This window comes from Phyllostomus hastatus, unplaced genomic scaffold, assembly GCF_019186645.2.
Source record: "Phyllostomus hastatus isolate PE091 unplaced genomic scaffold, TTU_PhHast_1.1 phas_contig_210, whole genome shotgun sequence".
In the NCBI taxonomy this organism is placed as follows: Eukaryota; Metazoa; Chordata; class Mammalia; order Chiroptera; family Phyllostomidae; genus Phyllostomus; species Phyllostomus hastatus.
In genome coordinates, this window is record NW_025333737.1 from 14,661,423 (window position 1) to 14,688,897 (window position 27,475).

The 27,475-nt window shown below is 56.0% G+C and overlaps 1 protein-coding gene and 2 long non-coding RNA genes across 4 annotated transcripts in view; 2 read left to right on the top strand and 1 right to left on the bottom strand.

The window, feature by feature from the left end:
* Window positions 1-5,317, top strand: part of LOC123817565 — a 31,555-nt gene extending 26,238 nt beyond the window's left edge. The window contains exon 3 of the long non-coding RNA XR_006785455.1: window positions 4,568-5,317. This is a non-coding gene — a long non-coding RNA (uncharacterized LOC123817565). The remainder of the gene's footprint in view (window positions 1-4,567) is intronic.
* A 5,092-nt stretch (window positions 5,318-10,409) lies between these two features.
* Window positions 10,410-15,672, bottom strand: LOC123817704. Its single transcript, XR_006785480.1, has 4 exons — window positions 15,599-15,672; window positions 12,944-13,122; window positions 10,774-10,922; window positions 10,410-10,544 (listed from the first exon to the last, which is right to left on the bottom strand). It is a non-coding gene; the product is annotated as an uncharacterized LOC123817704 (long non-coding RNA).
* LOC123817702 (transmembrane ascorbate-dependent reductase CYB561) lies at window positions 15,646-26,507 on the top strand. Of its 2 annotated transcripts, none has more exons than XM_045837528.1 (6): window positions 15,646-15,784; window positions 22,394-22,608; window positions 23,306-23,404; window positions 23,602-23,705; window positions 24,132-24,289; window positions 24,484-26,507. In XM_045837528.1, the coding sequence occupies exons 2-6, from the start codon at window positions 22,410-22,412 to the stop codon at window positions 24,674-24,676; spliced, it is 753 nt and encodes a 250-aa protein (XP_045693484.1). In that variant the 5' UTR covers window positions 15,646-15,784; window positions 22,394-22,409; the 3' UTR covers window positions 24,677-26,507. The 2 variants fall into 2 exon arrangements, with proteins under 2 accessions (XP_045693484.1, XP_045693485.1); XM_045837529.1 differs by having other exon boundaries at window positions 15,755-15,886.
* The last annotated feature ends 968 nt before the right edge of the window (window positions 26,508-27,475 follow it).

A 27,475-nucleotide genomic window follows, 5' to 3' on the forward strand; every position in this document is an offset into this window, starting at 1 on the left:
TCAAAATAAGAGCATGGTGACTCAAGAATATGGCACTTGATGTGCCTGGTGCAGGTAGACCGAGGCAGTGAGGCTTCTGGGGGGTGGAGGAGGAGTGGACAGCACAGTGGTGCATAGTGGGGTCTCTTGTCCAACTCTGCTTGTGGGTTCCCTCTCTGGTGTGACCTTTGTCAACTTAGTAACCTCTTTGTGCCTTGGTTTCCTCATCTGTGAAATGGAGGTAAAGTGGTGCCTAACTCACAGGGCTGTCAACAGGTTTAAACGAAGTTCTATAAGGTGCTTAGATGCCTTGCTCCATAGGCATGGCCTGACATTGTTACCTATGGTGCTGTCCCCAGCACCCACATGGCACCCAGTGCATGGGACGGACCGTTAATGCTGCAGTGGAGGAAGGAGGCACTATTGGGGCAGATGCCAGGCCTGGCCCTGCAGAAGGCCCAGGGCTCAGAGTGTGCCTTCTTGGTCCATGGCCGGCATTTTGAACTCCTTGGTCCTCAGGCAGCCGTCAGAGCCCCTCCCACACTTGCCCAGCAGGGATGAGGTGAAAAGGTGGTTAGCTGTGAATATGCTGCACTTGGGGGGTGGGGGGCACTCAGCACCTCCTGAAGATTCTCTGGGGTGGATGCCTGGTCCAGCACCATCCTGAGATAGGAAGCAGGCACAGAAAAACAGCAAAGGATCTCATGACTGCAGGAGGGGAGGGGACTGAGGATCCCCACTGTGACAGAAAGGAAAAGAGCTGGCTCCTCAGTCACCCATCTCCGCACAGCAAAGGACCAGGGCCCTCCAAAACCGAGTCCTCATCTCCCTGCTTTCCCCACACCTAACCTGCTTCTAGGACATGCTTTTCAAGGCATCATCACCCCTTTCAACTCCTCCCTCTTCTTCCCCCTCCATTCATCAGCTGCTGCCTCTGTTCCATCCCTCATCCCTTCTGCACACCCCTGGATCCCACTTCTCAAAGTCTCTACTGCCTCTCACCCCCACCCCCCTGGCTGCCTCCCTCCACTGCCTCTGAGCCTTCCCAGTCTGCTGATCACTTACCTCCACTGGCCACTCGGTAATATAAACACAATCAGGGCACTGCTCAACCTAAACTTCCCTTAGGAGGAAGTCTGGCAACCTCTGCTCACATCCTGGAGCTGACAGGTGAAAATTCCTTTGTTTCTTCTGTTTGAAATATGAATCTTCCAGCGACTGCTCCGATCAACTCCTAGCCCTCCTTTCAGGGTGCAACCCAAGTGACCCCTCCCCCCACCCCCCAGCAGGGGCCTGCCACCTCTGTGAGAATCGCTCATAAACATCCAGGGAGTCTGTTGGTGACACCATCTTTGTGAGGCCATCTTCAGCATAAGTGCTGTGGCCTCAGGAGAAATGTGTGGAGGAACAAGTGAGAGAAAGAAAAGCAGGGAGACGTTTTTAATGAAGACCAGGCAAGATTAGGCAATAGGACACAGGACAGATATGAGTCCAAGATTACTCAGATGTTCCTGGCCAGGGAGGCAGACATGGGTCATCACTGTCCACAGCCATGGCAAAGCTGGGCCTCACCCTAGGCCCGGTGTGAGACATGCACCTTCCCTGATCCTGCTTCCTGGGAGCCGGGCGCCTGGCCTCCCAAGGGCAGAGTGCAATGGAGACGCGGTCCGAAGAGGCTTACTTGCCACAGGGCAGTATCCTTGGAGTGTAACATTAAGGAAAACAATATCTTTCTTATTAAAACTGTGCTTGACGTGAAGCTGCGGGGAGAGCTAAACACAGACACAGAAGTTAAGAAAACTTTTTCAGCCTGGACTGGTGTGGTTCAGTGGGTTGGACTTTGTCTCACAAACCCAAAGGTCCTCGGTTCAATACCCAGTCAGGGCACATGCCTGGGTTGTAGGCCAGGTCCCTGGTTGGGGGCGTGAGAGAGGCAACCGATATTTCTCTAACACATCGAAGTTTTTCTCCTTTTCTCCCTCCCCACCCTTTTCTCTAAAAACAAAAAAGTAAAATCTTACAAAAAAACTTTTTCAAAAGATAGATGTGCAGAGTCAAAGCAGTGAGGCTGAATTCTATCGTCAGCCTGCGTTTAGAGGGAGTGATCAGATGCATATAGGCAGGCTGGTGATTTTTCACATGGAAAACGTCTGCAGGTCCAGGGCTCGCCGCAGGGCTGGTGAGGCTGCTCTGGTGAGGCGGCCTCTTCGCCTGCACCGACAGGCTCTCACATGAACTGGGTCAGGGCCCCACTGTGCCGCCAGACCAGCCCTGCGGGTTTCCTCAAACATGGGTGTGCAGTTTATGAGATTCTGGAAAAATCTGCAGTCCATTCACAAGAGGATGAGCAGGTACAGAGGGATCTGGAAACCATCTCTTTCCAGGAATCTCTGAAGGTGACATGTTCCTGCTGGAGAAAAGGAGACCGGTAGACGCAGATGCTGCCTCTCACGCTGGAGGGTGGTTGTGTCAAAGAGAAGACACTCACTCAGTGTTTTTCTAGAGAGCAGAGGGAAGAGCCGTGAGTGGGAATGATGAGGCAGCAGACAGAGTTAGCCTACGAAAGCTCTTTCTAACTATCAGAGCAGTCCACCCACTAAGGTGGTGAGCTTCCTGTCCCTGGAAATGCTCCAGTGGAGGGTGATGTTCTGGATAACGTAGACATCATGGGCGAAGGAGCAGCAGCCCCCAACCCGTTTTCCCTTCCACACACCCCGTCGTTAAGAAACCGCGTGCTTTGCCCTGGCCGGTGTGGCTTGGTAGGCTGGAGGGCCATCCTGCGGGTTCAGAGCCTGGCCTAATCCATGTTTCTCTTGCATATTGGTGTTTCCTTCTCCCCTCTCCATCTCTCTCTCTCTTTCTCTCCCTCTCTTTCTTTCTTTTTTGCCCTCTCTTTCCCACCTCTCTCTCCTCCTCTCTAAAATCAATGTACTTTCAGGTGAGGATTTTTAAAAAATCTCTTTTGAAGTATTATGTCTCTAATAAATTACATGTGTCCAAAGTAAAAATTACCCCATTTTAACAGTCAAAACCCCTATACCATGAACCAGCTGACGCCTAGTGAGGCCTGGGGCCCGCGGAGCAGAGGAAGACGTGGCTCCTGAGATGAGGCGGCTGTGCCTTTCGCTGGAGCCGCCGCTGCCCGGCAATGCGCGGAAGTGGCCGAGACAGAGGGGACCGGGAGCGGCACCGCTGTGCGTCCTCTCCGCCTTTTAGAAACATGCAGTTGTGCCTCTGGCTACACACACGTGAATCTATAAGAAAGGTGGTATTGTAGACAACAAGGGCACGGCACCATTCAAAAGGAAGGCCCCACAAATGTTTCCATGGCAAAACTGGAGGAATCCGCAGGGTGACCCTGCGGGAAACAAACAAGTTAAGGGCAGGACGCTTGCCAAGAGAACTACTGGACGTCCTGAGCATATTAACTACTCCGAGAGCCAAGATGGCTTCCTGAAACACGCGAAGGGAAACTGAGCAGAACCAGAAGGAAGCCGAAGGGAAAGGGACTCGGCTCAGCCCAAGTGCCAGCCGGCTCCACCCAGGGAGGCACGCCTGTGAGAGCCGGCGCGAAGGACCCTGAGCTACTGGAGCCCATTCTCTGCGAATCCATGGCTTAATAGGTACAAAAACAACAACAACAACAACAACAACAACAATAACAACAACAAAAAGACCTCTGGGCTGTTAAAAAAAAAAGGAGGTTGTGTGGGAGCTGGGGTTTGAGCAATGACAAGCAGGGAGGTCTGTGCAGCAGGGAAAGACCAGAGGTGGAAACGGAAGCTCCGGGATAAGTTTCTGAGGACGAAGCGGGGCTGAGAGGCGGCTGGAGGGTGCAGATTAAGCCGCTGCGCGCTGGGCGCTCCGCTTCGGGTTCCTCTTGGCGGCTCTACCAGCGCTGCGCGGGCAGACGGCACGTGTGCGGGGGAGAGCCAATCACAAAAGCAAAGAATAGACAAAGTCCGGTTACTTTATAAATTAGAACTTCGGTTACCAGAAGACACCCCAAGAAAATCCACGAACTGGGAATATACCTGTGATGCATTTAAATAATAAGGGACTAATATCTAGAATATGTAAAGAACTGTATGAATTAATAAGAAAAAGAAAAAGGCGAAGGAAAGGGACAGAATGGCACGGAAGAGGAAGCACAAACGCCCCACGGACATACGGGAAGAGGTTCCACTCCAGTTAGCAACACAGGAGTAAAAAGATGCCCTAGCCACCACGTTGGCACAAGCCTGAGAAGTGACGGTGTGGAATGTTGGTGAAGGTGCCGGCAATGCAGGGACTCTCCTGTGCCGCCTGGGGGAATGCAAGGCCGCCTAACTCTTTTAGAAAGCAGCTAGAGGTCTGGACACTCTTGACCTTTGGCGTACCCTTGACCTGGCAATTTCACTCCCAGGGTGTCCGGACAGCACTGTATCTCTAACTGTGATGAGGACCAGTTTCGTTTCTGTGTTAATTTTCAATTTGTTGGGGGAATAATACTTTCATAAAATGAGATAAAAATGAGATCCTAAAAAATGAAGTGAACAAAAAAGCATGTAATATACAACCCCTGATATTTTATTATTAAATTCAACAGACATGAAGTTACCTGTGCAGACACCAAGGAGACGTGTATGAGGATGTTTCTGGAAAACTGCTCTGTAACGGAGGAGAGCAAGAGGTCGCTCCCATGCCCAGTGACGGGGTGAAGGCCCCAAAGACCAGTGAGCGGCTGCGCTGTGTGCGCAGTGGCACGGACAGAGCCTCAGAAACACGGCAGTGAGGGGGATCACCAAGCTTCAGAAGACTCCAGTATGATGCCTTTTTTAAAAAAAGTTTTATGGAAGTATAATGTACATTTCTGTGTTGTGGCATAATTGACCCATCTTGTGTGTACAACGTAATGATTTTTAGGTAGTTTAGAGAATTGTGTGCTATCGCACTAATTTCAGTACATTTCCTTCACCCCCCAAACAACCCCGTGTCCACCGTTGGTCACTCCCCGCCCCCTCCCCCAGCCACAGGCAACCGCTGACCCACACTCTGTCTCTACAGACTGGACTTTTCTGGACATTTCACTTAAGGGGGATTTTACAATATGTAGTCTTTTGTCTCGTGTTTTTGGAGCATACCCATGTTGTGGCATGTATCAGAACTTCATCCCTTTTTGTTGCCAAATAACTTCCCACGGTGTGGAAGTGCCACTTTCCTTTACACACTCATCAGCTGACGGACCTGGGCTTGTGTCTATCTGGGGCTACTTGGTCTAAGGTTGTCTGCATGTAAGTCTTTGCTCAAACATGGTTTCATTTCTCTTAGGTATACATCTGGGGGGTGCCCTATTAAATAAAGCTCCAAAACGAGAAAGAATAAACAGTGTGAGACACTCAGCACACACAGAAGCTATTCTCGGGCAGAGAAGAGAACGGCAAACACGGGGGTGCGGGTGGGGCAGGAGGAGGGGAGGGGGCGGATGGGACTCAGCTAGACAGAACAGCGTGGTGCCGTGCGTCCGGGGGTATTCATTTTGTTGTTATGCTTCAGGACTTACATGTACATCAGATGTCATATGCATGCACATATTTATATTATACATAATATATGTTACTAATAAGAAAACATTTTTTTAAAGAAATGGAGCCTGTTTCCTTGACCCCAACAATCGCACTGGGTTCTCGTCTCAGGAACATCAGGCCCCTATGCTGGCCACTCCTTGCTTAGCCCGTGCCTGGCTCCCCTGCCCCAGTCCTGCTGCCACCGACCCCAGCTTACTACAGACCCTCGGTGCCCTCTGGCCCCTTCGGGCTCTGCTCCCTCTAGTCCGTCCAACGCAGAGCTGAGAGAATGGATGCTTGTCCTGAGGTGTGAATCTGATGACAGCATGATGACAGCATCGAATTGCTTAAAGCCCTTCCCTGGCTTGTCCTTACCTGAGGGACAAAGTCCCTACTCCTTAGCGTAAAGCCCAAAGTCCTTCCTGGGGTGGCCCCTGCCTCCTGCACGTACCCAGCCCTCGCCCTACCGCCACAGTCCTTCGATCAGCCCTGGGTGGGCCGGGCCCCTGATAAAGTGCTCAAGAGTCAGCAGTGACTGGACAAAAACAAGAATTGTGCGGTGTACAAAAACAATCAGCCTCTAGCAGCTGGACTGCAGCTGTCCTTTCTGGGTTACAAAACCTTTTATTCCAAATAGTCTTTCTTTTCTTTTGTAGTTAAAATATTATTTCTTTCATAAAAGGGTAAAGAGAGAAAATGAAGCGTGTTTTGATGCTGTCCTTACTCGGCGTCCGTGTTCCGCAGAAGCTGGCCCCACCGGAGTGGCCAGCCGACCCTGACCTCGTGGGGCCCCTGGGCCCTTCCTTTCATCCCTTCTGCTGGGAATGCCCCACCCCCACCCATACTTGGTCATCACCCATTGTCCTTCAAGGGCTGACCTGACCTTTCTGATCCCAAAGCTCATCCGTGGCGTTCGGCACGGTGTCCCGTGAGGAGGGCCGCAGTGATCTGCGCACCTGTCTTTCCACGGAGCTGCAGGACGGCAGGAACCGGGCCCCTTCACACGCACCTCTCCAGGGCCTGGCGCAGCCCCGGCCACCCACGGACATGGCAAGTTTGCTGAGGGCTGGACTGGAATGAATGAATTCCAGGCTCCTTTGCAGAGGGCAGGTGTGGCGGTGGTGAGGGGCTGTGGGGGGTGCCCAGGCCGCGCTGGCCTCAGCACCACCATCTCTCTCCCGCTCAGGGGGCCTGGCTGGGTGCCAGCGACCCTCTCCCCCCCACCAATTCCACTGGGGCCCAGCTTGGAACTTGGGGGCTCTAATTGGCCCTAAAGCCCTCCCAGCACCTGTGTGTATCTTACGCATTGTTCTCGGAGAGGGGCCAGGAAGTGAATGGGTCCGCCCACACTCTGGATGCACAGGGAACCTCCACCAACAGGAAGACAGATGGAGTAAGGCGAGCGAGAGCGAGTGAGACCGTGAGAGAGAAGCTGTGAGAGACACAGTAGAAGAGAGTCAATACAACCTGCAGCGACAACAGAGACAGAAACTTGGGGACCCACGGAGAAGGGAGAGCGGAAGGGACAGCTGCCATCCCTGTGGCAGCTGGAGCTGCAGGTCCGGCCAGCACCCCCGCTGGGCTGCGGGAGGGGCGCCCTGTGGGCCTCCAACAGCCTCCATCCTGGGCCCAGAGGCTGGAGGCAAATCCATCTTTGGGGCCCACCCCTCACCCCTACACATCTGAGGCCCTTGCCAGGCCCTCTGAATGCCCAAGACCCCGGAGGAGCCCTCTGCCTGGCCTCTGCCCACCCCCAGGGCCCTTCAATAAACAGACTCCGCCTGCAAGGTGTCGCAGATGGGTCAGAGGAGGGCCTCCTAGGAGAGAAAATGGCATTTTGTCCTTTCCTTACCTTGGAGTAATTCACTTCGTTTTAGGAAAGCCTCTTGAGTGGGCCTTGAAGGCGGAAAGTCCCACGTTGAGGGAAAGGTGGCAGTGGACTTCTGTGGCCAGCCAGAAGCCACCTCCCGTCACCCCCCGCTCTGGACAGCAGGATGGGTGGGTTGACTCACATGCAGAGGAGAAGGAAATAACGGGGAAATAAGGCCCTTCTTTCTTTGCGGACCTCCTTGGAGGGGCAGCTGGGGAGAAGCCCGTCCCTGGAGGAACCTGGATGGGTCGGGCTCTGCAGAGGCTCCCACCTTCTCAGGGAGGCCTGGTGTTGACCCGGCCGCACCCCACCCCCACCCCCCATGCACTGTGGGGAGGCCATGGAGGCCAGGAGACAGAGCGCCAGGCCCCTCTCGAGCCTAGGAGCCGGGCTCACTGGCATGGGCTGTTGCGTTTGCTGGTGCGGCAGCCGCCCAGGCAGGCAGGTGCCGCGGGGCTTGACTTTGCAGTGGAGAGAGGCAGCCAGAACGGAGCCCTGGTGTATGCATGCATGCGGGTTTGGATCTGTCAGGTGAAGAGAGGTTTGTGGAAGGGGAGCAAACTCCTTGAGATAAGTGGGAGCACCTGACGTCCTGCCATTTGGACCCGACATTGCCCCTGACGCTGTGGGGGCGACTCAACATACAATGGACGATGGGTGTGGGGGTGGGTGACGGCTTGTTAACCCCCGGGCAGTACTGCCTTCCAACAGGCACAGGCCCTGGGGACCACCTTTGGGACCTGGGTCTTTGGGGTGAGGCCTGGAACCGAGCCCCCCCAGAAAACCTGAGCTATCCATGGCTGTTAAGGGCAGGAGGACCCAGCTCTGGCCCTGCTCCAGGGACCGGCCCCTCGGGGACCAGCTGAGTGGTGTGACTCTCCCTGGCACCAGCTCACCTCTTAGGTTCTCCTGCTGGCTGGGAGTGGGCCTTCTTGAGTGAGGGAGCTTCTGAGCTAAGGTCAAGGTGCCTTCAGATCTAACCTGCTCTCAGCAAGGATCAGCCGGCCTAATGGGCACCCTTGAGACAGGAGGCGATGGCCAAGGTCGAGAGTGGTAGATGGGACGGAGACAGGGGAGGAGCAGAGCAGGGTGAGCAAAACGTCTGACTCAGGGCAAGTGTGCTGCTGACTCGAGGTGACCTCAGAAGTCACCCGGGATTATGCCCTCATCAGGGACAGTGCCTCATGTGACCACTTCCTTCTTTCTGCTCTTCTGGGTTTGGCTGGGGTCCTGCTCTGGGCGAGCGCGGCCACAGCACTACAGCTGGGGAACACGGCCTGTCCCTTCGCCCGTCTCCCACGCGGGGCGTCCTCTGGTCTGTGGCTTGGTCGCCTGCGCTTTTGGCTTAGAGCGGCTACTGCTTCCTCCTCACTGCCGCCCGGGGAATAGGAGACTTGGCTGCGAACCAGGCTGAGAGTTGGAATGGCTTTAGGACCCAAGATGAGAACTCAGAGCTGTCATAAGCTTTGAACCAAGGGCAGAAGTCCCTGTCATGCCATTTATGGCTGGTTTGTGGAGGTGATTAGATGTCTAGCAATATCAGCAGCTCCGCCCCCTCCCTCTCCAGCCTTTGCTGACCCGCCCAAGGTGGCGGCCACCCCGTCACCCCAGGCTGCACAGTCTTGCTCCCAGGGGTGTTTCTCGCTCTCCACAACGTGGGTAGCATGCACATAGCAGGCCTTTGATGGTTGCTGATTGGCTGACTGACTCAGGGAGGGAAGCAGGGAGGTGGGGATGGAGGATGGACTGGGATACAACCTCCTCATGATTTCCTTCTTGGAAGGGACAGCTGGCCCGGCGAGCGAGACGCTGGGCTGGCGCCTCCCGCTCAGGCCACTCCATCAGCCGCAGGCCAAACCCTCTGGGCTGGACAAGCCTGGCAGTGCCCTGCTGACTGTGGCCCAGCGTCCAGACTGCAGAGCATGGTGCAACGTGGTCGTGGTCAGACACAGCCCCGATGGCCGGCTTATGGACACTCAGGCGCCTCAGGAACCACTGGCGGCATCCCCGCTCCACACCTCTGCGCCCAACCTCTGCCCTCTCTAAAGACTTGTTTACGTTTCTGCTCTCCCTGCCCACTTCTCCTGTGTCCGGGAAGAGGCGTGTTGGGGGCAGGGCCACGTATATCCCTGCCTCAAGGACCTTGCCCCTCCATCCTTTCCCTCGCTGGAATTGCCTTCCCCCAGGTCTTCACCTGGCTGCACCCCGACTCCTCTCTCTGCAGAGAGGAGCCTTCCCTAGCACCCCTCAAAATAAGGTTCCCTCCCACGACGCTCCAGCCCTTTCTCCTGCTCTATTTTCTTCTTGCACTTGTTGCGACCTGTGGTTAGGTTTCTGTGTGTGTGTGCATTTGCACGTGAGTGTGTATATGTTGTTTGTTCATTTCCTTTCTAATGACTTGTCTCCCCACTTCGCATAAGTTACCTGAAAGCAGGGACCTTGTCTGGCTTTCCAGTCACTGTCTCCCTGAGGCCTATAACAGTGCCCGACACAAGGAAGTGGGCAGTAAACCTTTGTTGAAAGGAGAAAGGAATTGAGGAAGGAAGAGAGGGAGGAAGAAAGGGAGGGGAGGAAGGGAAATCGACTTCCTTCTGACCACCACCCCCCAGCTGCCCTGGGAATTTGGGAAAGGTCACCCCTTCGTTGCCTCCCACCTTGGGGGCCCAGTGCTGTCCCGCCACCTCCTGCACCAGGCCGGTCCCCCACTGCTCATCCCTCTCACGTCCTGTTCCCTTGGGGTCTGGTGGAGGTAGAAGTCGTCTCGACTGTCCCAATTCTTGTTGCTTCTCCAGCCATCCTGTAACCGGAAAAGACACCGGCATTCGGGCTGCCTGTCACTACCAAATCCAATAAGCAATGACAGTGATTGAATCTTTTATAGGCGCTTTATTCAGATGGCCGGCGATCCGAGAAGACGGCGGGTTTATACCCTAACAAAACCATCTTACTCTTTCTTTCCCAGCCAGATCTTTTATAAGGGAGTTGGGGGAGGCCAAACAAGGTGTCAGCGAAAGCCTTTGAAATTCAACAGTTGCCTCCAAGGGGGAAGGGTAGTCCCTTGCTTCTTCCTGGCACAGAGGTCTCCAAGAGGTCATCTGTTTATTCTTAGGCACCAAGATAGGCCTTATCTGTAGTTACTGAAACAAAAGCTTAACATACATATTACTTGCTAGATTTATGACTATTTACCTTAAGCTAAATTTTCCAAGTTTTGAGTCCCCTATCAATCCTGCAGTGTCATTTTGGCTCACGAGCAGGTAGGCCACACCTGTCGGTCTTGTTTTCCCAGGCCAGACCAGACTCAGGGGCGGCTCAGGACACACTCACAGCCTTTCATTCCCCTCAGCCCAATCCCCTCGGAGGTCCCAGGCGACTCACTATCTTCATTGGTGGCTCAGGAAGCTTTGTGTCCAATCCCCTGCCTCGCTGCCTGTCCGCCTCTTCTGCCCCGTCGCTGCTCCTCTGCTGGACACTCTGGCTGCTCCTGCCGGGCCGCTATTTTCCCGCACCCTCTGCTCCCCCTGAAGCTGGAAGATAGGTTTTTTTTCCCTGAGTGATTACAGTTTCATTTTAAGCTCATCAAAGCAGCCATGTACTTTCCCATTCAGACTAGTTTTCTTTTCAAGGAAGGCAGAGCAAGCTCCTCAGCCCTCTGTATACTGGCCAGGGTATGTGTCTTTCAGTTACTTGCCAAGGCAAGGCAAGGGGGTCCCCCCCGAGAGGCGACCCAGGGTGCACTCGTCAGGCCTCGTCCGCCTCCCTCCAGCACAGCGAGCTCTTGCTCCCTCGGCTGTTTCTCTGGCTGGGAACACTGCTGCCCACTCCCTGCTGTCCCTTTGCCAGGTTAACCCTTGTCACCCGGTCTCTCTGTGATTCTGTGCACCCGCCCCAGAAGCCTTCCCTGACCCTCACATCTGTGTCCATGTGCTGGCGCCTCATGCCTGGGAGAACGAGTTCAGTGTTGTGTCCCCAGCGTTGCCCAGCAGTGGCCACGTGGAAGGGACTCTGTAAAGCTGTTGTAATTACATTACTCGAGATTAAAGAGAAGGAGAGAATCTTAAAAGCAAGAGAAAAGGAGATAGTTATCTACAAACAAGTTCCCATAAAATATCAGCTGATGTTGGGGACCGCCCTGCCTGGTCTCAGGAAGCTGTAACCCCCTGTGACTTAGGCTGAGTGAGAGACCTCCGGACCAGGAGCCACTGAGGAGACAAATCTCATCTCCCTGGCATGAACGCTGCCTGTTCTAATGCCTGGCTTCCCTTTTGCATGATCGGCAGTCAATGATGGGTAACAATTCTCTAAGAAAGAGAATGAATCTAAGACAGACTTGATCACGTGGGATGGCCTGAGGGAAGAAACTCACTGGGGCTGTGGAAATGAAGGGGTGATCAACATCAACCCCTGCCCCCTTTGGCTTTGTCAAAGCCTGAGTCTTTTGAGCCTGCAGGGGCGGTGCAGCCCAGACCAAAAATGTGGACCCTGGGGCTGATCAGGCCTGGGACATAGAATATGCAAGATCCTGTGAGATCTGTTTGCTGGAGGATGTTATTAACTTGGAATTTAAAAACACAGGCAGGAAACCTTTTGAACCTATAGCCCTTTCATATGTTAAAGACCACAAACCATGCCCAGAATCAGAGCAGGAGTTCTGTCCCCACCTTTGTAAGTTGCCTACATCTTTTGATCTTTTCTGCCAGACTGTGAATCCATAAACTAAGTCTGTTTTCTCAATAAAAATCTGCTTGGGTATGGACATGGGGCACTCTCCCCGCTAGAGAGAGGATGGCCATTCTGTCCCTATTCCCCCACAGGACCTGGTTGTCTCTGTGTATGTTTTTCTCGTGTTTCGACGAGCATCGCAGCTGAGATGGATACTGCTGGCTGGTTTCCTCCACAAGCTGATTTCTCAAAAGAGACCTTGCAGGCAAGAAGGGACTGGAAAGAAGTATTCCAAGTCATGAAAGGCAAGGACCTACATCCCAGATTGCTCTATCCAGCAAAGCTTTCATTTAGAATGGAAGGGCAGATAAAGTGCTTCTCAGGTAAGGTGAAGTTAAAGGAGTTCATCATCACCAAGCCCTTATTATATGAAATGTTAAAGGAATTTATCTAAGAAAAAAAGATTAAAAATATGAACAGTAAAATAAAAACAACCTCACAGTTATTAACAACTTTACCTAAAAAAAAACAAAAACAAAAGCTAAGGAAACAACTACAACAGGAACAGAGCCACAGAAATGGAGATCACATGGAGGGTTAGCAACAGGGGAGTGGGAGGAGGAGAGAGGGGGAAAAGGTACAGAGAATAAGTAGCATAGATGGTAGGTAGAAAATAGACAGGGGGAGAGTAAGAATAGTGTGGGAAATGTAGAAGCCATAGAACTTATATGTATGACCATGGACATGAACTAAAGGGGGGAATGTGTGTAGGAGGGGGTGTACAGGGCAGAGGGGAATAAAGGGGGGAAATGGGACAAGTGTAACAGCATGATCAATAAAATATATTTTAAAAAGAATGAATGAATTTTGTGAGTTTGCATCTTACACAGCCTTAGGACTAGGGCCTCCATCGCTTATGCCTTCGGTGTTCTCTGCAGCCCGAGGTAAAGGCCTCCGCCTGAATTGCATGCCGCATAGGAGTTAACGGGGTGTTCCAGCCTGCTGTGGGCAGGGGAGCCGCCCCGGGAGGACCGTGGTGGCCAGGCAGCCCCTCTCCTGTCCTCCCTACACGGGAACAAGGGTAGGAATGCCAGATAAAATACAGGACACCCAGTTAGACTTAAATTTCAGATAAACCCCAAACATATTTGTACTATATTACATGTTACATGTGGGACATACTTATTCCAAAAAACATATTGCATTCTAATTTAACTGGGTTTCCTGGGTTTTTCCTTCTTTCTGAATCTGGTGACCTTAGCAAGGGCAGACACGATGAGCCAGGTGCAGGGGGATCTGAGGACCCGTGTGCCTGGTACATTCTGCTCACTGTCTGGCTTCTTACTGCTCTTCACATGTCTTCTGCCAAAAAACAGAGTGAGTGCAAGGCAAAGTGTCCCAAAACTGTCACTAGCACTCTTAACCTGGGGTATCTCCCTGCATTTCAGCCCCGCCCCCAGCTGCTGGACTGGATGGTCAGGGAGGGCCTCTGTGACGAGGGCATCTTCCCAGATGAGACTGAGCCAAATGATTAATTGATGGGGGACAAGGTGTTCCAAAGGAGACGTGGGAATGAACTTGGTGAGTCTGAAAACCATAAGGGCTGGTGTGAGGGGAGGAGTTTGCATGGAAAATGTCCGGAGCCACATCCTCTGTCCCCAGGAAGGGGTCTTGAGGCTGCTCTCCCTGCCCACCCCCTCCCCAGCTGTAGGGTGGCTTCCAGGGCAGGAGCCTCGGCAGCAGGGAGAGGGCAGGAAGGGAGAGTGAGTGTTTGCTATCCTGGGTTGGGGATTCTGGTAACAGAGGGCAAGGCCACGGGCCCTGGTCCTTGACTGCAGTTTGCTGGCATCACCTGCTCTTTGAAATGGTTGGGTTGGAGCCATGAGCCCTTAGAGCTAGGACCCCTTGCAGCTGGTCCCCATGGAGGCAGCCTGTGTCACATCCTCTCTCCCTTTAGGCAGGCCCCTGAGAGCACTCCTAAGGGGGGCTGCATGGCCATGGTTGGGCCAGTGGTGGTGGTGGTGGTGGTGAAAGGGTGTGTGTGTGGGAGGGGGAAGGACCTAGAGGGCCCGTCCCAGCCCAGCAGGAGTCTCTGTCCTGGCTTTGGAAGGGGCTGCTGACAGCACTCCGGGAGTGGAGCTCCGGGCCAGCCGCTGCTGCTCTGCATGGGCGCTCTGCCTGCCGCAAGAATGTCTCAGTTACACATTCAACTCTCAAGGCGTTTGCTGCCTGCTGCTTGCCTGTTGGTACCCTGAGGAAGCTGTTTCTTAATTTAAAATGTCCATGAACTCCCTCCAGCTGGAAAGCTACTCCAATAAAGTTGATGTTCGTGGAGGGTGTAAGCTCACTCTGTCTGAGGGGTGGGCATCCTTGTGTGATTTGCCTTGTGCTTGAAAGTATGTTCTCTCTGTAAGGGGTGTGACTCCCCAAGGCCCGCTTGGGCTGGGGCCCTCCAGGAGCCTTTGGCCACTGCCCTTGGGAGGCCCACAGTGCTGGAGACAGGTGGGGGAGGGGTGTTCCTTTGCTAAGGCTCCCTTATCTGACCAGGGGAGGAAACCCCATTTCTTTCCACCCTCGGGCCTTGGAGAGTCTTGCCAGGCTTTCAACAGGAAAGAACCTTTTGTTCTGAACTTGAGGGAAGCCTGAGCTGGACTTGTTATCGACTCACACCATTTCCTGGAAAAAGAACCTGGAGGGGCTGCAGTAGGGGCTGGTTCCTAACCTTGGTCTTGGCACCAACATTCACTTAGTGGCCCGTGGCAGTGTAGGCCTTTATGAGACGTTGGCAAGGACTGATTTTGTATCCTTAGTTTGGTTGGCCTGGGGGGTTGGGTAGTCTGTCTCAGGCAAAGGCTTGAGTAAAGGGGCAAAACGTCACCGTGTGTGTGTGTGTGTGTGTGTGTGTGTGTGTGTAGTGGGGTGGGGGGCGGACCCGGGAAGAGGGATGACCAGCTTTCTGTAGTCACCTTCCTCTGGGCTGCAACGTGGACTAAGGACTGAGCAGTGTCTGACACCTAGTGGCCACCTAGGCCCAGGGCGGGGCGAGGGTAGAGCCGAAGGTGAGAGGGAAGGAAGGGAGGGAATCTGGAAGTGCGGGGACCCGGTGGGCCAGGCCCGCTGCGCTCCGGGCTGGCGCCCCTTCCCTCTGCCCCTGACCCGGGCCCTGCACCGCTCATCTCCCCAGCCTCGCCCGCAGCTTCTGAGTTGGGCCTGAGCTGCAAGGGCTTCGTCCACACCCACGGGGTTGCAGGCTCCCCCATGCGGGCCCGAACGTGGGAGACCCCGCAAGCCAGGTCGCGAGGCCCGAGTTTGAAAGGTTACCCGAGCTCCGGCCCAGAGGCCGGGTCCCGGTGGCTGCCTTCTGGCCCTGCAAAGCCCTGCGCCGCGGCCCGTGCCACGCGAGCGTCCAGGCCTGGGCCGGGATCTAACGGGGCCCTGCTCCGAGACCGGGGGGCAGTTGGGGGCCAGGCCCTGCAGCGAGTGAGGAGACGCGGCGGGGTACTTCCAGCCCCCCTCCACCCCCCACGAGCCCCTGCTTGACCTTCGTCGCGTCGTCTGCCTCGCGGCCAAGCAGCCACCACCGCCCGGTCGCCATGACGACGCCGTGACAGCGAGGGCGCGCGACTCGCAGAACCGGCTGAGCAGCCGGGGCGCGGCGCACGGAGCTCGCGGGCCGGTGGGCGGCGCAGCGCGGAGGGGACGAGCTCCGGGCCCGGCGCCAGGCCAGGTAGGCGGCCCGGGCCGGTGGGGGCGCGGAGTCCCAGCGAGGCGTGTCGGGGGGCGCGTGTGTGCGCGGAGTGGCCCGCGCAAGGCGGGAGGGCAGGCGCAGGTGAGCCCCCACCGCGCGCTGGAACAGGCGGGGCTCCGGGATCCGCAGGAGTCTTTCTCTGCCTTCACCTGCCGCCGCACCTGTCTCTCCTGTCACCTGCTTCTCCTGGCTCCGGGGCCACCGGGCAAGGCCCGAGGTCACAGAGCGTATCTGGTTCCTGAGCCTTCGGCCCCAGGGCTACCTCTGTGGCGAGTCTGAGGAAGTTAGAATGGAGGGGCAGTTTATCTATGGGCCTATGGCTAATACTTTGCCACGTTCTATGGCCAGGGCAGAAGTAGGGTAGAAGACTGAGAGAAGTCGATCAAGCACCGTTTGCCACGACTGGTCATTTGAAACCTGAAACGGGGACTGTCGACCTCCCTCCGCCCGTAGCAGGGCTGACGTGGCTAGACCCCTCTGGCTTTCCTCCGACATCCTCGGCTTCTTGGTGTGCGAACAGCAGTTGCACACCAAGGGAAGTCCCAAGTCATTTGGGAAACCCTGACTCCTTGGGTTGGCTTTGATGGGCCGCGGGAACTGTGGATTCAGGGGGTGCAGAACTGCGCCCAGGGATCTGCTGCTGCCCTTGACTCCTGGGGGGCGGCAGGGCCACCGCCCCTCCCTGCGCACCTCTCCCCCAGGACACCAAAGAGACGCATGTGGACCCCGGAGTCCCGACAGGTCATCGGAGGCTGGCGCCCCTCCCAGGTCCCTCCGCGCACTGACTGCCCCTCTCCTCGTTCATTCTACCTCCGTGGGCTTTGAGGATTTCCTACGAGCCATTATTCAGGCTGTCTCGATTCTGTTCCTGTATTTTCAGAGCAAGTTTAAACAAACAAAAGAGCTTTGCCAACTTCTTGTAGATACCTTGATTTCTGAGAAATCAAGGAACATACGGGGCCACTTGTAATCGTCGAGGTGAGCCCGGCACAGAGAAAGGGCGTCACCGCCGCGCCCCCACTAGGAGGAGCCTCCTGAACTCAGCGCGGAGCCACCCTCCTCGTCCCATTGCCTCCCTGCCCTGCCCTGCCCCCCTCCTTGGCCGCAGAGCTCGGAGTGGTTCGGCAGCAGCAGAAGGCGCTGGTGGAGGAGCCACCCCAGACCCAGGGGCTTCCACTCTGTGGACAGCTGATGATGGACAGGGGGGAGTGTGGAGTTATCAGAGGGGGTGTTGCTGTCCGCTGCCACCTCGCTCTCTGTGGCTCCAAACCTCATGTGTCAACGGCTTTTGATGTGTGACTCTTCCGATTAAGACCAGATTCAGTGCTTGTTAGGTTGCTGTTGACTGAATGCCTACTGTGTGTCAGGCACTGTGCTAGGCATGGGTACTTATTTATGCCACTGAATTTTTGCTTCAGGCCGGTCATGTGAATGAATCTCAGCATCCTCCTGCCTTAGGGATGAGGAAGCAGAGGCAGGGAGACTGGGCTTGCCTGGGAGCCCACACTCACAAACCGCGGGGCTGGCTTCGAGGTTGCATCTCTCCGACCAGGGCTGCGTGGAGAATTTCTCGGGCCCCAGGTGCTTTAGCCCTGTGCAGACCCCTCCTCCACACAAACCGTGTTTTGCAACCGTGTTGGTATAAAGTCAAATATAGTCCTGGCTGGGTTCAAAATAACCATTTTCTTTAACCACCAAATTTATCTTTTCCACCCAATTTTAACAGAAATAAAACCTTGTGGGGGACGGGGGTCCCCACGAGTAATGGGAGCCCTGGCACTGCGTCCCCTGTACCTACCGAAGGAGTGGGGTCAGTGTCTGGCTTTCAGCTCTGCCTCTCAGGGGGCTACTTGGATGTGGGGTGATAAGAAAGTGCCCCATCTAGCAGCCCAGTCCTCATTTGGCCTCTCTTTTATCATATTCTAGGACATTCTAGAACAATTAAGATTTTCCCCCCTTCCCTTCAAGAAAAGATCTAGCCCCATCCCCAACACAGTCTATTCTAACTCAGTTAAATCCCTGCTGCTGATAAGGAGGGCAGTGGCCAGGCCCCCTGCCTCCAGGCTGCAGGACCGGGCAGGGTCTGGCCCCCACAATGAGATTAGTCCCGGTGATCTTTAAAGAAACCGGGGGCGGGCTTGCGGAGGGAGAGTGGTGCTCAGCACGTCGCAGCCCCGAGGCGCCTCCTGTCCCTGTCGCTTCCATTAAAGTGCAGTCTGACTCAGGTGGCTGTGGGAGGGGAGGACTGACTGTCCCAGGAGCTGCCAGAGATCTGTCACCCACATCCGGTGCTCTGACAGAGGAAGGACAGTGGCCATGTAAGGGGCCAATGAACCCCCTCTCCTTTGAAGGCTGCTCTCCTGGGCAAAGAAAACCTTGGGGACGGAGAGTGGCTGCTTCCAAGCCCTTGAAAATGCCCATATTTTCGCTCTGGGAACATAGGACACCCCAGAACAGCTAGAGTTGGGGCTGGGGGCAGAGCAACTCAGTGAGGAAGGAAGGGCGAGAGGATGTTCTTGCTGCCCAGACTGGAGGAGCATGACCCAAAGACATTCGCTTACTCGCTTACTGCAAGGTTTCAAATGCCCACGTGGTTGTGGGTAGGTCAGTTCCATCCAGCCCCACTGAAATGTCTTCTCCGAACTGCCCAGCCTCGAAAGCAGCCCCTCCTTGCACAGAGATTGGTTGTTAATTTTGTTGAACCGAACAAGCAATGGGGAAGTGCCATTGCTGAGGGAGTCTTGCAGTTCATCGTCCCTAAAACACAGAATGGCTCACTACTTGGTCTTTTTTGTGAATCTGGATTTTCACGCCTGGATCTCATTGACTGTGAGGTCGCCCACAGGCGGGAAGGCGCAGGCCTGCCAGAGGTGGGCTGGTCTTGCTTGGTGTGAGTTTTCCTGTCCCCCTCACACTTGGGCTTAAAATCACCCTCAAATTGGAAGTGGGGCGGCAGGGACAGCTCGGGCCTCCGTAATTCCAAAGGTCACCCTTTATCTCTTGCTTCCTCCTGGATGCTTAGTTACCCGCAGCTCCCACGGACCAGGGGGGGCTGCCTTTGGAGCAGTTGACGTGAAGGTCTTGCAGCTGGCTTGCCCTCCATCACCCCTTTTCTCGTAACCATCTGTTCCTGCCCTGCCGTGTTTTTCTCCCAGGAGAGTCCTAGGGGACACCAGTGCTCATGTGATGTGGGTTTAAACAGCCTTAGGAGCACGGTCCCCCCGGGGCAGGGGGTGGGGGGGCGGGGAGGACACAGCAGGACTGGCGTGGGAGGGGCGAGGCTGCCTGGGAGCCCTGCTCGTCAAGCACCCATCCAGACCCGGGACTTCCAGTGTTTTGGGAAACAGGGCAGCTCTGCCCGAGTGACTGGGCGCTGGGATGAGCAAGGTCGCAACACTGACAGCCAGTCCGCAGGCCATGCAGAGGGCGTGCCACTTGAGGGCATCGAAGTCCGGAGGCGCTCTTCCTGTGCACGGCGCAAAGTGCGCCCCGAGGCCTGCGTTACCTCGTGGTTTGAATTCTCCTTGCCCTTTACTTTAAAATCTGTCTCCGCTCTGCACCGTGTGTAGGAGCCCCTTGAAGGCGGGGCCTTCCCTGTGCCGCTGCGGCCTCAGGCAGAGTGTCCAGCACCCGCAAGTGCTCAGGGGACAACGGAGCCGAGCAGCTGTTTGCTGCTGATAATTTTGGGCATGGCATTCACCCTCTTTGAGCCCCAATTTCATCCATCCAATTGGGAGAATACTGTTATCGTAGTGTTATCGCAAAGATTAAATGGGAGACTCGAGGGGCTGAGGACAAAGTAGGGGTTCCCTAGTCATGAAGTCCCCTGTTCTCCCGCAAACACCGGCACGCGCCTCCACCCCACTCTGATTTCAGTTTCTCCTCCGGAAACTGGTTGGTTGGAAAGCGCTAGCTCTGGCTGGCTCCCCACTGAGCGGCCCTAAGGTCCAGGAGCGATGGTCCCTGATATCCAGCCCACTCAGCAGAGCAGGCCCCTTCTGTCCTTCCTAATTCGGAGCTAATCAGATTCTGCCCGCCCTGGGCTCTCTGGGGGTGAATCTAATAAAGGAGAGAACAGCATTTCTCTTCAGGACATTTCCCTTGTTGGAGCCGAGGAGGCACGAGGTCCCTGAGGACGCGCCAGGGAGAGTGAGACAGGCCTCCTGCCTTCAGGGGCTCGCAGGCGCTTTAGCAAAGAGGCTCGCAGGAGCTCAGGAAGGTGGGACTCCAGCACGGGCAAGCAAGCTCCAGGCCAGCCTTGGGGACACAGAGGAGGCGGTAAAGTGATGAACAGAATGGCCATTTCAGGTGGTAGGGAGGGCGGGCTGGGGAAGTGGAGGAGGGGCTGTCGCAGGGAGCCGGAGTGTGAGCCATAGGAAACAAGGCGGGCTGCAGGCTGTGGGCTGCGGTGTTAGAGCCGCACAGTGACAGCCCCCTGGGTGGCCGGGGGCTGCAGACGGAAACCGAGTGGGGATCACCTTACGGAGCTGGCATTTCACTGGCCAGGAGGGAGCAGCTGTTTGTGTGGCGGGCTCACAGCCCTGTCCCCGACGCCGGCGAGTCAGACAGACTGAAGGGGGTGGAGAGATGGGCAGAAGCTCTGTGCCCTGGCTTGGCTGGTGACAGTGAAGATGGCCAGGAGGGACTGACGGTGAGAGGCCTGAGTGAGAGCCCCCAGGGACCGGCGGCCGGCGGCCTGTCGGCAGAGGTGGCAGGGCTGGGACCGGGGGAAGGACCACCGCACCGGGCACCTGGGCAGCCAGGAGAGGAGTGTGACTTTGGAGGAGCTGAGTCGGAAGCGTTTGAGGGTGTCGGGGTAGAGATGTTAGTGGACAGTGAGAAATGGGGCTTGGATTTGGGACGGAGGACAAAGCTGGCACTGGATTTCAGAATCACTCATGTAGAGGGGACAGACGAGGACAGAAGCAAGAGTTCCAGGTGGGGATTCACCGCCCGCCAGGGCTCCCACCTGCCCCGGGGGTGTTTCTGCAGACTGGGGGAGATGGCCGGTGGACGGTGTCAAAGACCTGAAAAGGAGCCCGGCCCTTCCCTAGGGATTCCACCTCTCCGTTTAGGAATTAGTTAGGCAAGCGTGCAAAGATGGTCACATCGAGTCTGTTTGGTGAAACACTGAAGGCTAGCTAAATGTGTAACAAGTGGAAAGATATGCACGGTCTCTCAGTAAGTTAAAAAAGCAGGTCAGAAATCGTGTGATCCTGTTTAAAGAATGGATATACATCTCTAGAAGAAAGAATGTGAGGATATAAATCAAAGTGCTGATTTGTTATATATTTTTGCTGACCTGTGTTATACTGTAGGGAGTCCGTATTACTAACATCACCCCTTTAAATGGCGGAGTTGCCAACAGTTGTCAGACGCGGCGAAGAGAACCGGGGTGAAGACAGCCGACCACCAGGGGGACGAGGCTGGGCCCCCTGGACATTGGTTCCCGAACAGGAAGGGTAGAGAGTGTGCTCTGGATTAGAGGGGTGACCCCCCAAAGTCTGTCCGTCAACCGTTCTCCGCTCAGCTTTCATCCCCTGCTGATAACAGAGGAGAAGCAGGATGTTTTCACAGATGCTGGGAGACCCTGGCCCCAGGGCAGGAGAGCAGACAGAGTCAGGGTGAAGACCCAGCAGGAAGGCCAGCGTGACCCCGGGTGAGACTGTGGGGACACTGAGGGGACAGGGCTGAGGAGCCTGGAAACACGCCCCTCCGTGCAGCCCCCAGAGCTAGGCTTTCCGAGCCACGGGAGCCAGCCTTTCCTGCGTGTGGCCCGGCACGGTGGCCTGCTCATCTGGCACAGGAAGGTGTGAGCTGAGTGGTGTGCGTGGAGCTCTCCATGGGCTCCGAGCGGTGGGGGCTCCCCTCATAGGTCTGTTTCTGGGGCCTTCAGTTTTGGAAACTTCACCTGAGGACGGAGGGCAGGTCCAACCTGCCCTAGGTGGGAGGGGGAAGAGGGGGCAGGAAGGGGAAAAGGCTGCTGGCTGCTCCTGTCCCCTGGGTCCTGTCGGGCACGGGGGCCCAGGCACATTTGTCCCCCCTCGTGCTGGAGGTCTGCTCCCGGGCCGGGCCTGGGCCGAGGGCTGGGCAGGACTCCTCTGCTCCAGTTTCGAGGTGAAAAACCGCAGATGGGGAGGCGGGCTCCCCACTTCTCACACGAGATGTATTTTATAATCCACCTGGAAGGACAAAATGCGACTGACCCTGTACCTTTAAGGAATTTGCTCATTTCTCTGTATATCACCTGTGAACCCCACCTGAGAAAGCCCAGGACCTCAGGAAACAGAGTGAAGTGTAGGCATGGGACCCTCCTGTCTCCCCAGAATTTGGAGGACCTTTACTTTCACCCTCTTTGCATGTGGAACTGGGGCCATCGAGGAGCAGCACAGCTGGGCCCTCCCATTAAGCTGCTCTGGGACTCGGAAAGTGGAGGATGGGTGTGGATGGGCCTAGGAGGGGGGCTAGCAAGCTCGCATTATTGGCATTGTGGTATCAGCACAGGGTGGGGGAGAGGGCGGTGGCAGGGGTGATCAGTCACTTGGAGGCTGTGGGCAGCCCCTCTGAGCTCTGCTCTCTCTCCTGCAGCTGCCACCGCCTCAGCATGGAGAGTCCTGCTAGCCCCAGCACTGGAGCGCTGCCCTACTATGTGGCTTTCTCCCAGCTGCTGGGCCTGACTGTGGTGGCTGTGACTGGCGCTTGGCTCGGCCTGTACCGAGGTGGCATTGCCTGGCAGAGTGCCCTGCAGTTCAATGTGCACCCCCTGTGCATGGTCATAGGCCTGGTCTTCCTGCAAGGAGACGGTGAGTCCTGCCCAGCTGCCCGGCCCTGCTCCCGAGGGAGGCGCCTTGAAACCAGATCCCCCTGGAGGCCTCTCCCTGTTAGACGAATCTAAGATTCTAGAAAAGACAGAGAAGGAAGCTGGCTTGGAGCTTGGGGACACTGGGAGTCTGAACGGGGCCCTGACGTCGGTGGATGGCTCCTCTTTTCCACCTGGTCACAGTCCCTTCACCTGCTTTGAGGAGGAGTGTGTGTGCCCCACAGGGAGGAGGCCGGGCGGGCTGGGCGCTGAGCTGTCTTCTGCAGGGCCATCTGCAAGGGAGGGGTGGTGAGGAGTGTCCAACAGCCCTCTCTCTGGGGGAGGAGCAAGGTGGTGCTGGCTCCTAGCCCGCTTGCTGTGAAAGTAGTGACTATCTGGTCGGCCTTCTGTTTTGCACTATTCGAGCATCATCATAGCTATAAGGGGAGCCCAGAAGCTTGGGGACACCTTGGTGTGACTGCATGATGAGCCTAAAACACAGCCTGGAATACACAGGACACCTGACAAGGTGTCGGATAGATGGGGCACAGAGGCCCCAGCCTGAGGGACCCTGCTGGGCCTGTGGAGGCTTGGTTTCTTCTCCACTTCCTGTGGCTGGGGTACCCAGAGAAGGCAGGCTGCCGAGGCAAGACGGCCTGGGGGGCAGGGGAGCACACGACTTTCCCTTGCTCACCCTGCAGCCCTGCTGGTCTACCGCGTCTTCAGGAAGGAGGCCAAACGCACCACCAAAGTCCTGCACGGGCTGCTGCATGTCTTTGCTCTCATCACCGCCCTGGTGGGTGAGTTCCAGGGCGAAGCTTTCCCCCTCCCCGGCCCCGCCCACCTCCCGGTCCCCCCAATCCAGGCGTCCCAGGCCGGGACACTGGCTGTTGGAAAGAGCCCAGAAGGCCCGGTTAGTCGGGTTTTCTCTAGGGTCACCTCACCCGCTCCCTTCCCCCATCAGCCTGTCCTCACATGTCCCCTGTCTCTGGTCCAGGCCTGGTGGCGGTGTTCGATTACCACAGGAAAAAGGGCTACGCGGACCTGTACAGCTTGCACAGCTGGTGTGGCATCCTCGTCTTCATTCTCTACTTTGCGCAGGTGTGTCCTTCCAGCCCCACAGCCACAGGGGTGAGGGGAGGGGAGGCCGGGGCTGAGACTGTGCGCGCGGCCCAGAGGGTCCGTTTTCCAGCGGGCGCACCCGCAGATGAAGGGGGTGCTTTTGTACAGTCGGATGCTGCTTTCAGATTCTCAAATGGGTACAAAGCCAGGACTTTACAGGCGACGGGGCCTCAGGTCCCAGCATCCTTCCAGCTGACACGCACATAATTTGGCCACAGGCGGGGCGATCCACGGGCCAGGCCTCTGGCCAGGACCTTTCCCATAAGTGCTCAGTGCCCCCACCTCCGCCACTGCACGGCTCTAAAGGCGGAGGAAACCTGTGGGTGGGTGGAGGGGTTCGCAGTCTGTCTAGGTGCCCTCGGGCGGGTCAGTCTGACCCAGTCCCCGCCTCGCCTTTCCTCCCAGTGGCTGGTGGGCTTTAGCTTCTTCCTGTTCCCGGGAGCGTCGTTCTCTCTGAGGAGCCGATATCGCCCCCAGCACACCTTCTTCGGTGCCTCCATCTTCGTTCTCTGTGTGGGCACAGCCCTGCTGGGCCTGAAGGAGGCGCTGCTGTTTCAACTCGGGTGAGTGTCCTGTGGCCCTGGGCCTCTGCCCCCGGAGCCAGCCCTCCTTGGAGTTAGCCACAGGGTGGCTTTCTCTCCGGGTGGGGGTGGAGGGGCCGGGGTTGCGTGGAGGCATCTTTCCGGCCCTGGGGCAAATGACGTGTGGCCTCCCGGTGACCCCGTGGGTGGCTTCTCCCTCCCACCCTGACCTGCAGGGCCAAGTACAGCACGTTTGAGCCTGAGGGCGTCCTGGCCAACGTGCTGGGCCTGCTGCTGATCAGCTTTGGCGTGGTCGTGCTCTACATCTTGACTCGCTCCGACTGGAAGCGCCCCCACCAGGCTGAAGAACAGGCGCTCTCCATGGACTTCAAGACACTGACGGAGGGCGACAGCCCCAGCTCCCAGTGACAGGCTGCGCTGGGCCCGCGGGAAGGGAGGGCCCAGCTGTGGGGGCCTCCTCGGGCCGGGGTCGATAGGCGTCTGTCGCACAGCCTCTGGGGCTGCTGGTGGATTCCCGGCTCCGGGGTGCTGGCCGGAGTGGGGGAGGGGGCAGGACGGAGGTGGGGGGGTGTTGCGTAGCAAGCCACTCTGAGCAGTGATTTCTGGGCTGTAGGGCTTGACCACCTCTGCTTCCTCCTCCTCGCTGCTGCTTTAGTGTCCTGTTAGTCACGTGTAGGCCCCTGCCTGTGTTGTCCCTGTCACTTCCTCAAATGGAGCAGCTTTGCACAGGTGTTTGGGTGGTCAGTTCTGGTCACAGAAACTCTGACCCCTAAAGGAGACAGAGAGCGCTCCCGCCCCCCCACCATGGAGGCAGCTGGTGCTGGGCCGAGTCCAAGGGCTGCGGGAGAAACCTGGAGCCCCAGTAACAGGCCTGGCAAAGTCAAGACTTGCTTTGTGTGACTAAATTCAAACCAGGAGTCTCACGAGCCTGGGCCACACGTGGTCCGAATGGGCCGGGTCTCTGGCCGTGGAGCAAGTGATGTTATGTGTAAACTATGTTGGTGTTCAGAGCCAGGTCCCCCCCGCAGAGGGGAGGGACTGGCCCCTGGGAGGCTCTGGAGATGTGGCTTTGGCCCAGCTGTGCTCTTGAGCCTTCCCTTCCTTTAACTCTTTGGCCCCCAGACGGCTTTGCTGGGAGAGGGAGGAGGTGGCTGTCTGTGTGTAGGCCAGTGTGGGTGGTGGCTTACTTTGCGGCTGGGCCTGTGGTTCCCATTGTCCCCACCCTCACGAGCCAGGGCAGACACTACTCTGATCAGAGGCTGACGACACAAACCTTTTTTAAAATGAAAAGCTGCTCCACTTGCCCCCTCACTCTTTCGATGGGGAAGGTGAAGGCAGGGTGGGCTGCCTTGTTCTGTTCAGGAGGCCAGCCTCACCTGCCCGCCCTGACACGGCCCTTCTCTGCGGGATGTTGGGACTGAGTCCAAATCACATTGATCCCCCAACCCCACACGTGGGTTGTGTTGTCGGCTGAGTCACTGCTTGGCTTCAGCTTAGAAATAACGTGGTCATGGCATTGACCTTGTGTGTCTTGGACTTGGAAAATGCTCTCTCCTTGTTTTCCTTGCTTTGTGGGCTTTGGGGAACATGACATATTCAAGACATACGGTTTACGTAAATGAAGAAATTAGTAACATTTCCAAATCTGACCATCCCTTTTTTTAACAGTTGCCTTTTTCACAGCTACACGCTGCCTTAGAGAAAGGGGCTAGTCTCTGCCGCTCGGATCTGTAATGCTCAGCATTGGCCCTGGGGCCTGCCTCAGGCCCTTGTGCTTCTCAGCAGGTGGCTGTGGTCCAGCGCCCTCCTCCTCGGGGCACTGGGCTGCCCAGGCTCCTACCCAGCCTCTCCGGGCTCCCCTGCGTCTTGCCTGATGAGGGTGTTGGCTCGGTTAGACTGCACTCGGCAGGAGTGTCATTGATTCTTTCGTCACCTGGTACACACTTGTGCAATCCAATGTTTACATGTGAGAAAACTCCACCTTACACAAACTACCAAAGTACAATTGTGGGTCCCCTTTGCCAGAATGCCACATAGAGAAATGAAACCTCAGGTTTGCAATAAAAGTCTGTCAACTGATCTGTTTGCCAAAGTGGATGTTGGATGACTAAGCAGCAAAAAAAGCCTCAGAAAGCTGATCCGTGGTGGTTTATTTTATTTTGCCTGTGACCAGTCTTTTCTGAAATACAATGTAGTGTTGATGCAACAGATGATTTAATAAATGCCTACAGCAGATGTCTCTCCTGCTACCCTCATTTCTTGTGACAATGAAAGGAGCCAGTGCTTTTAGCAGAGTCAGATACACAAAGATGGTTCTACTAGGGTAGAGAGGAACAGAGTACCCCTGGGCTGGGCGCACAGGTAAGTGGAAACGGCCCCTAACTGTCCAGTCTCTGGACCAGTGGGGGGTTCTTCCACGTGGCTAGGGAAGCCTTTCCTCTCCGCGAGAGTTGCCTGGAGGGTGGAGCTGTGAGGGCCTGATGAAGGCCGAGGCGAGAGGTTTCCCCCAGTATTCCATTAACCTAGTTTCTTTTTAAAATATGTCTGTTCCTTAAGAAGAGCAGCAAATGTTTGAGAACAAGCCGAGGTTCCACTTGAGATCACTTCCTGAGGCTCAGCAGATGTGTTTATGGAAACGCTGGGCGGGATTTCACCAGGACGCACTGCGTGCTCCTGAAAAGCCCTGCCGCTCACAACACCTCCAGGACTTACACTAGCCAGGGGGTCACTCTGTAAAGGAGCTGTACAGCAGATCCTCTGATGAGGTAAATAATCCTTTGGTGACATGAATTCTTCCTCACATTTCCTTTATTTTCATTGTGGTATCTGGTTTCTAACATATGGGCCAGAGGTCTTTGCTTTATGCATCTTTAGAGTCTTATCTCCTGAACCAAGACTTCTACGTGGAGCTTCATTTGCTTAAAAACACACAAAGCATGTTGCTAGATACATGTCACAGGTTGGTCTCTCAGTCAAGGTCAGGGCTGCTGGCTCTCAGGGTGAAGGCAAAGGCGTCCTGGACCCATGAGTGGTGAGTGTGGCATCTCACCTCTGGCCTTTGCACTAGCCTCTGAACCTTAAGGGTCTCTGTGTGTGTGTGAACATTCAAACTATCCCAGACGGGATGATGCCTCTCCCTCCAGAGTGTTCCTTGTTCACCTCATCAGGCAGGACCAGCCCTCCTCACCTGATGTGGAGCCCTCAAGG

Bases quoted from the DNA above. Each gene is read 5' to 3' on its own strand.
- LOC123817702 (XM_045837528.1), top strand. From the start codon at position 22,410: ATGGAGAGTCCTGCTAGCCCCAGCACTGGAGCGCTGCCCTACTATGTG. The intron at 23,405-23,601 runs GTGAGTTCCAGG...TCTCTGGTCCAG, and splicing joins TCTCATCACCGCCCTGGTGG to GCCTGGTGGCGGTGTTCGAT. The intron at 23,706-24,131 runs GTGTGTCCTTCC...CTTTCCTCCCAG, and splicing joins TCATTCTCTACTTTGCGCAG to TGGCTGGTGGGCTTTAGCTT.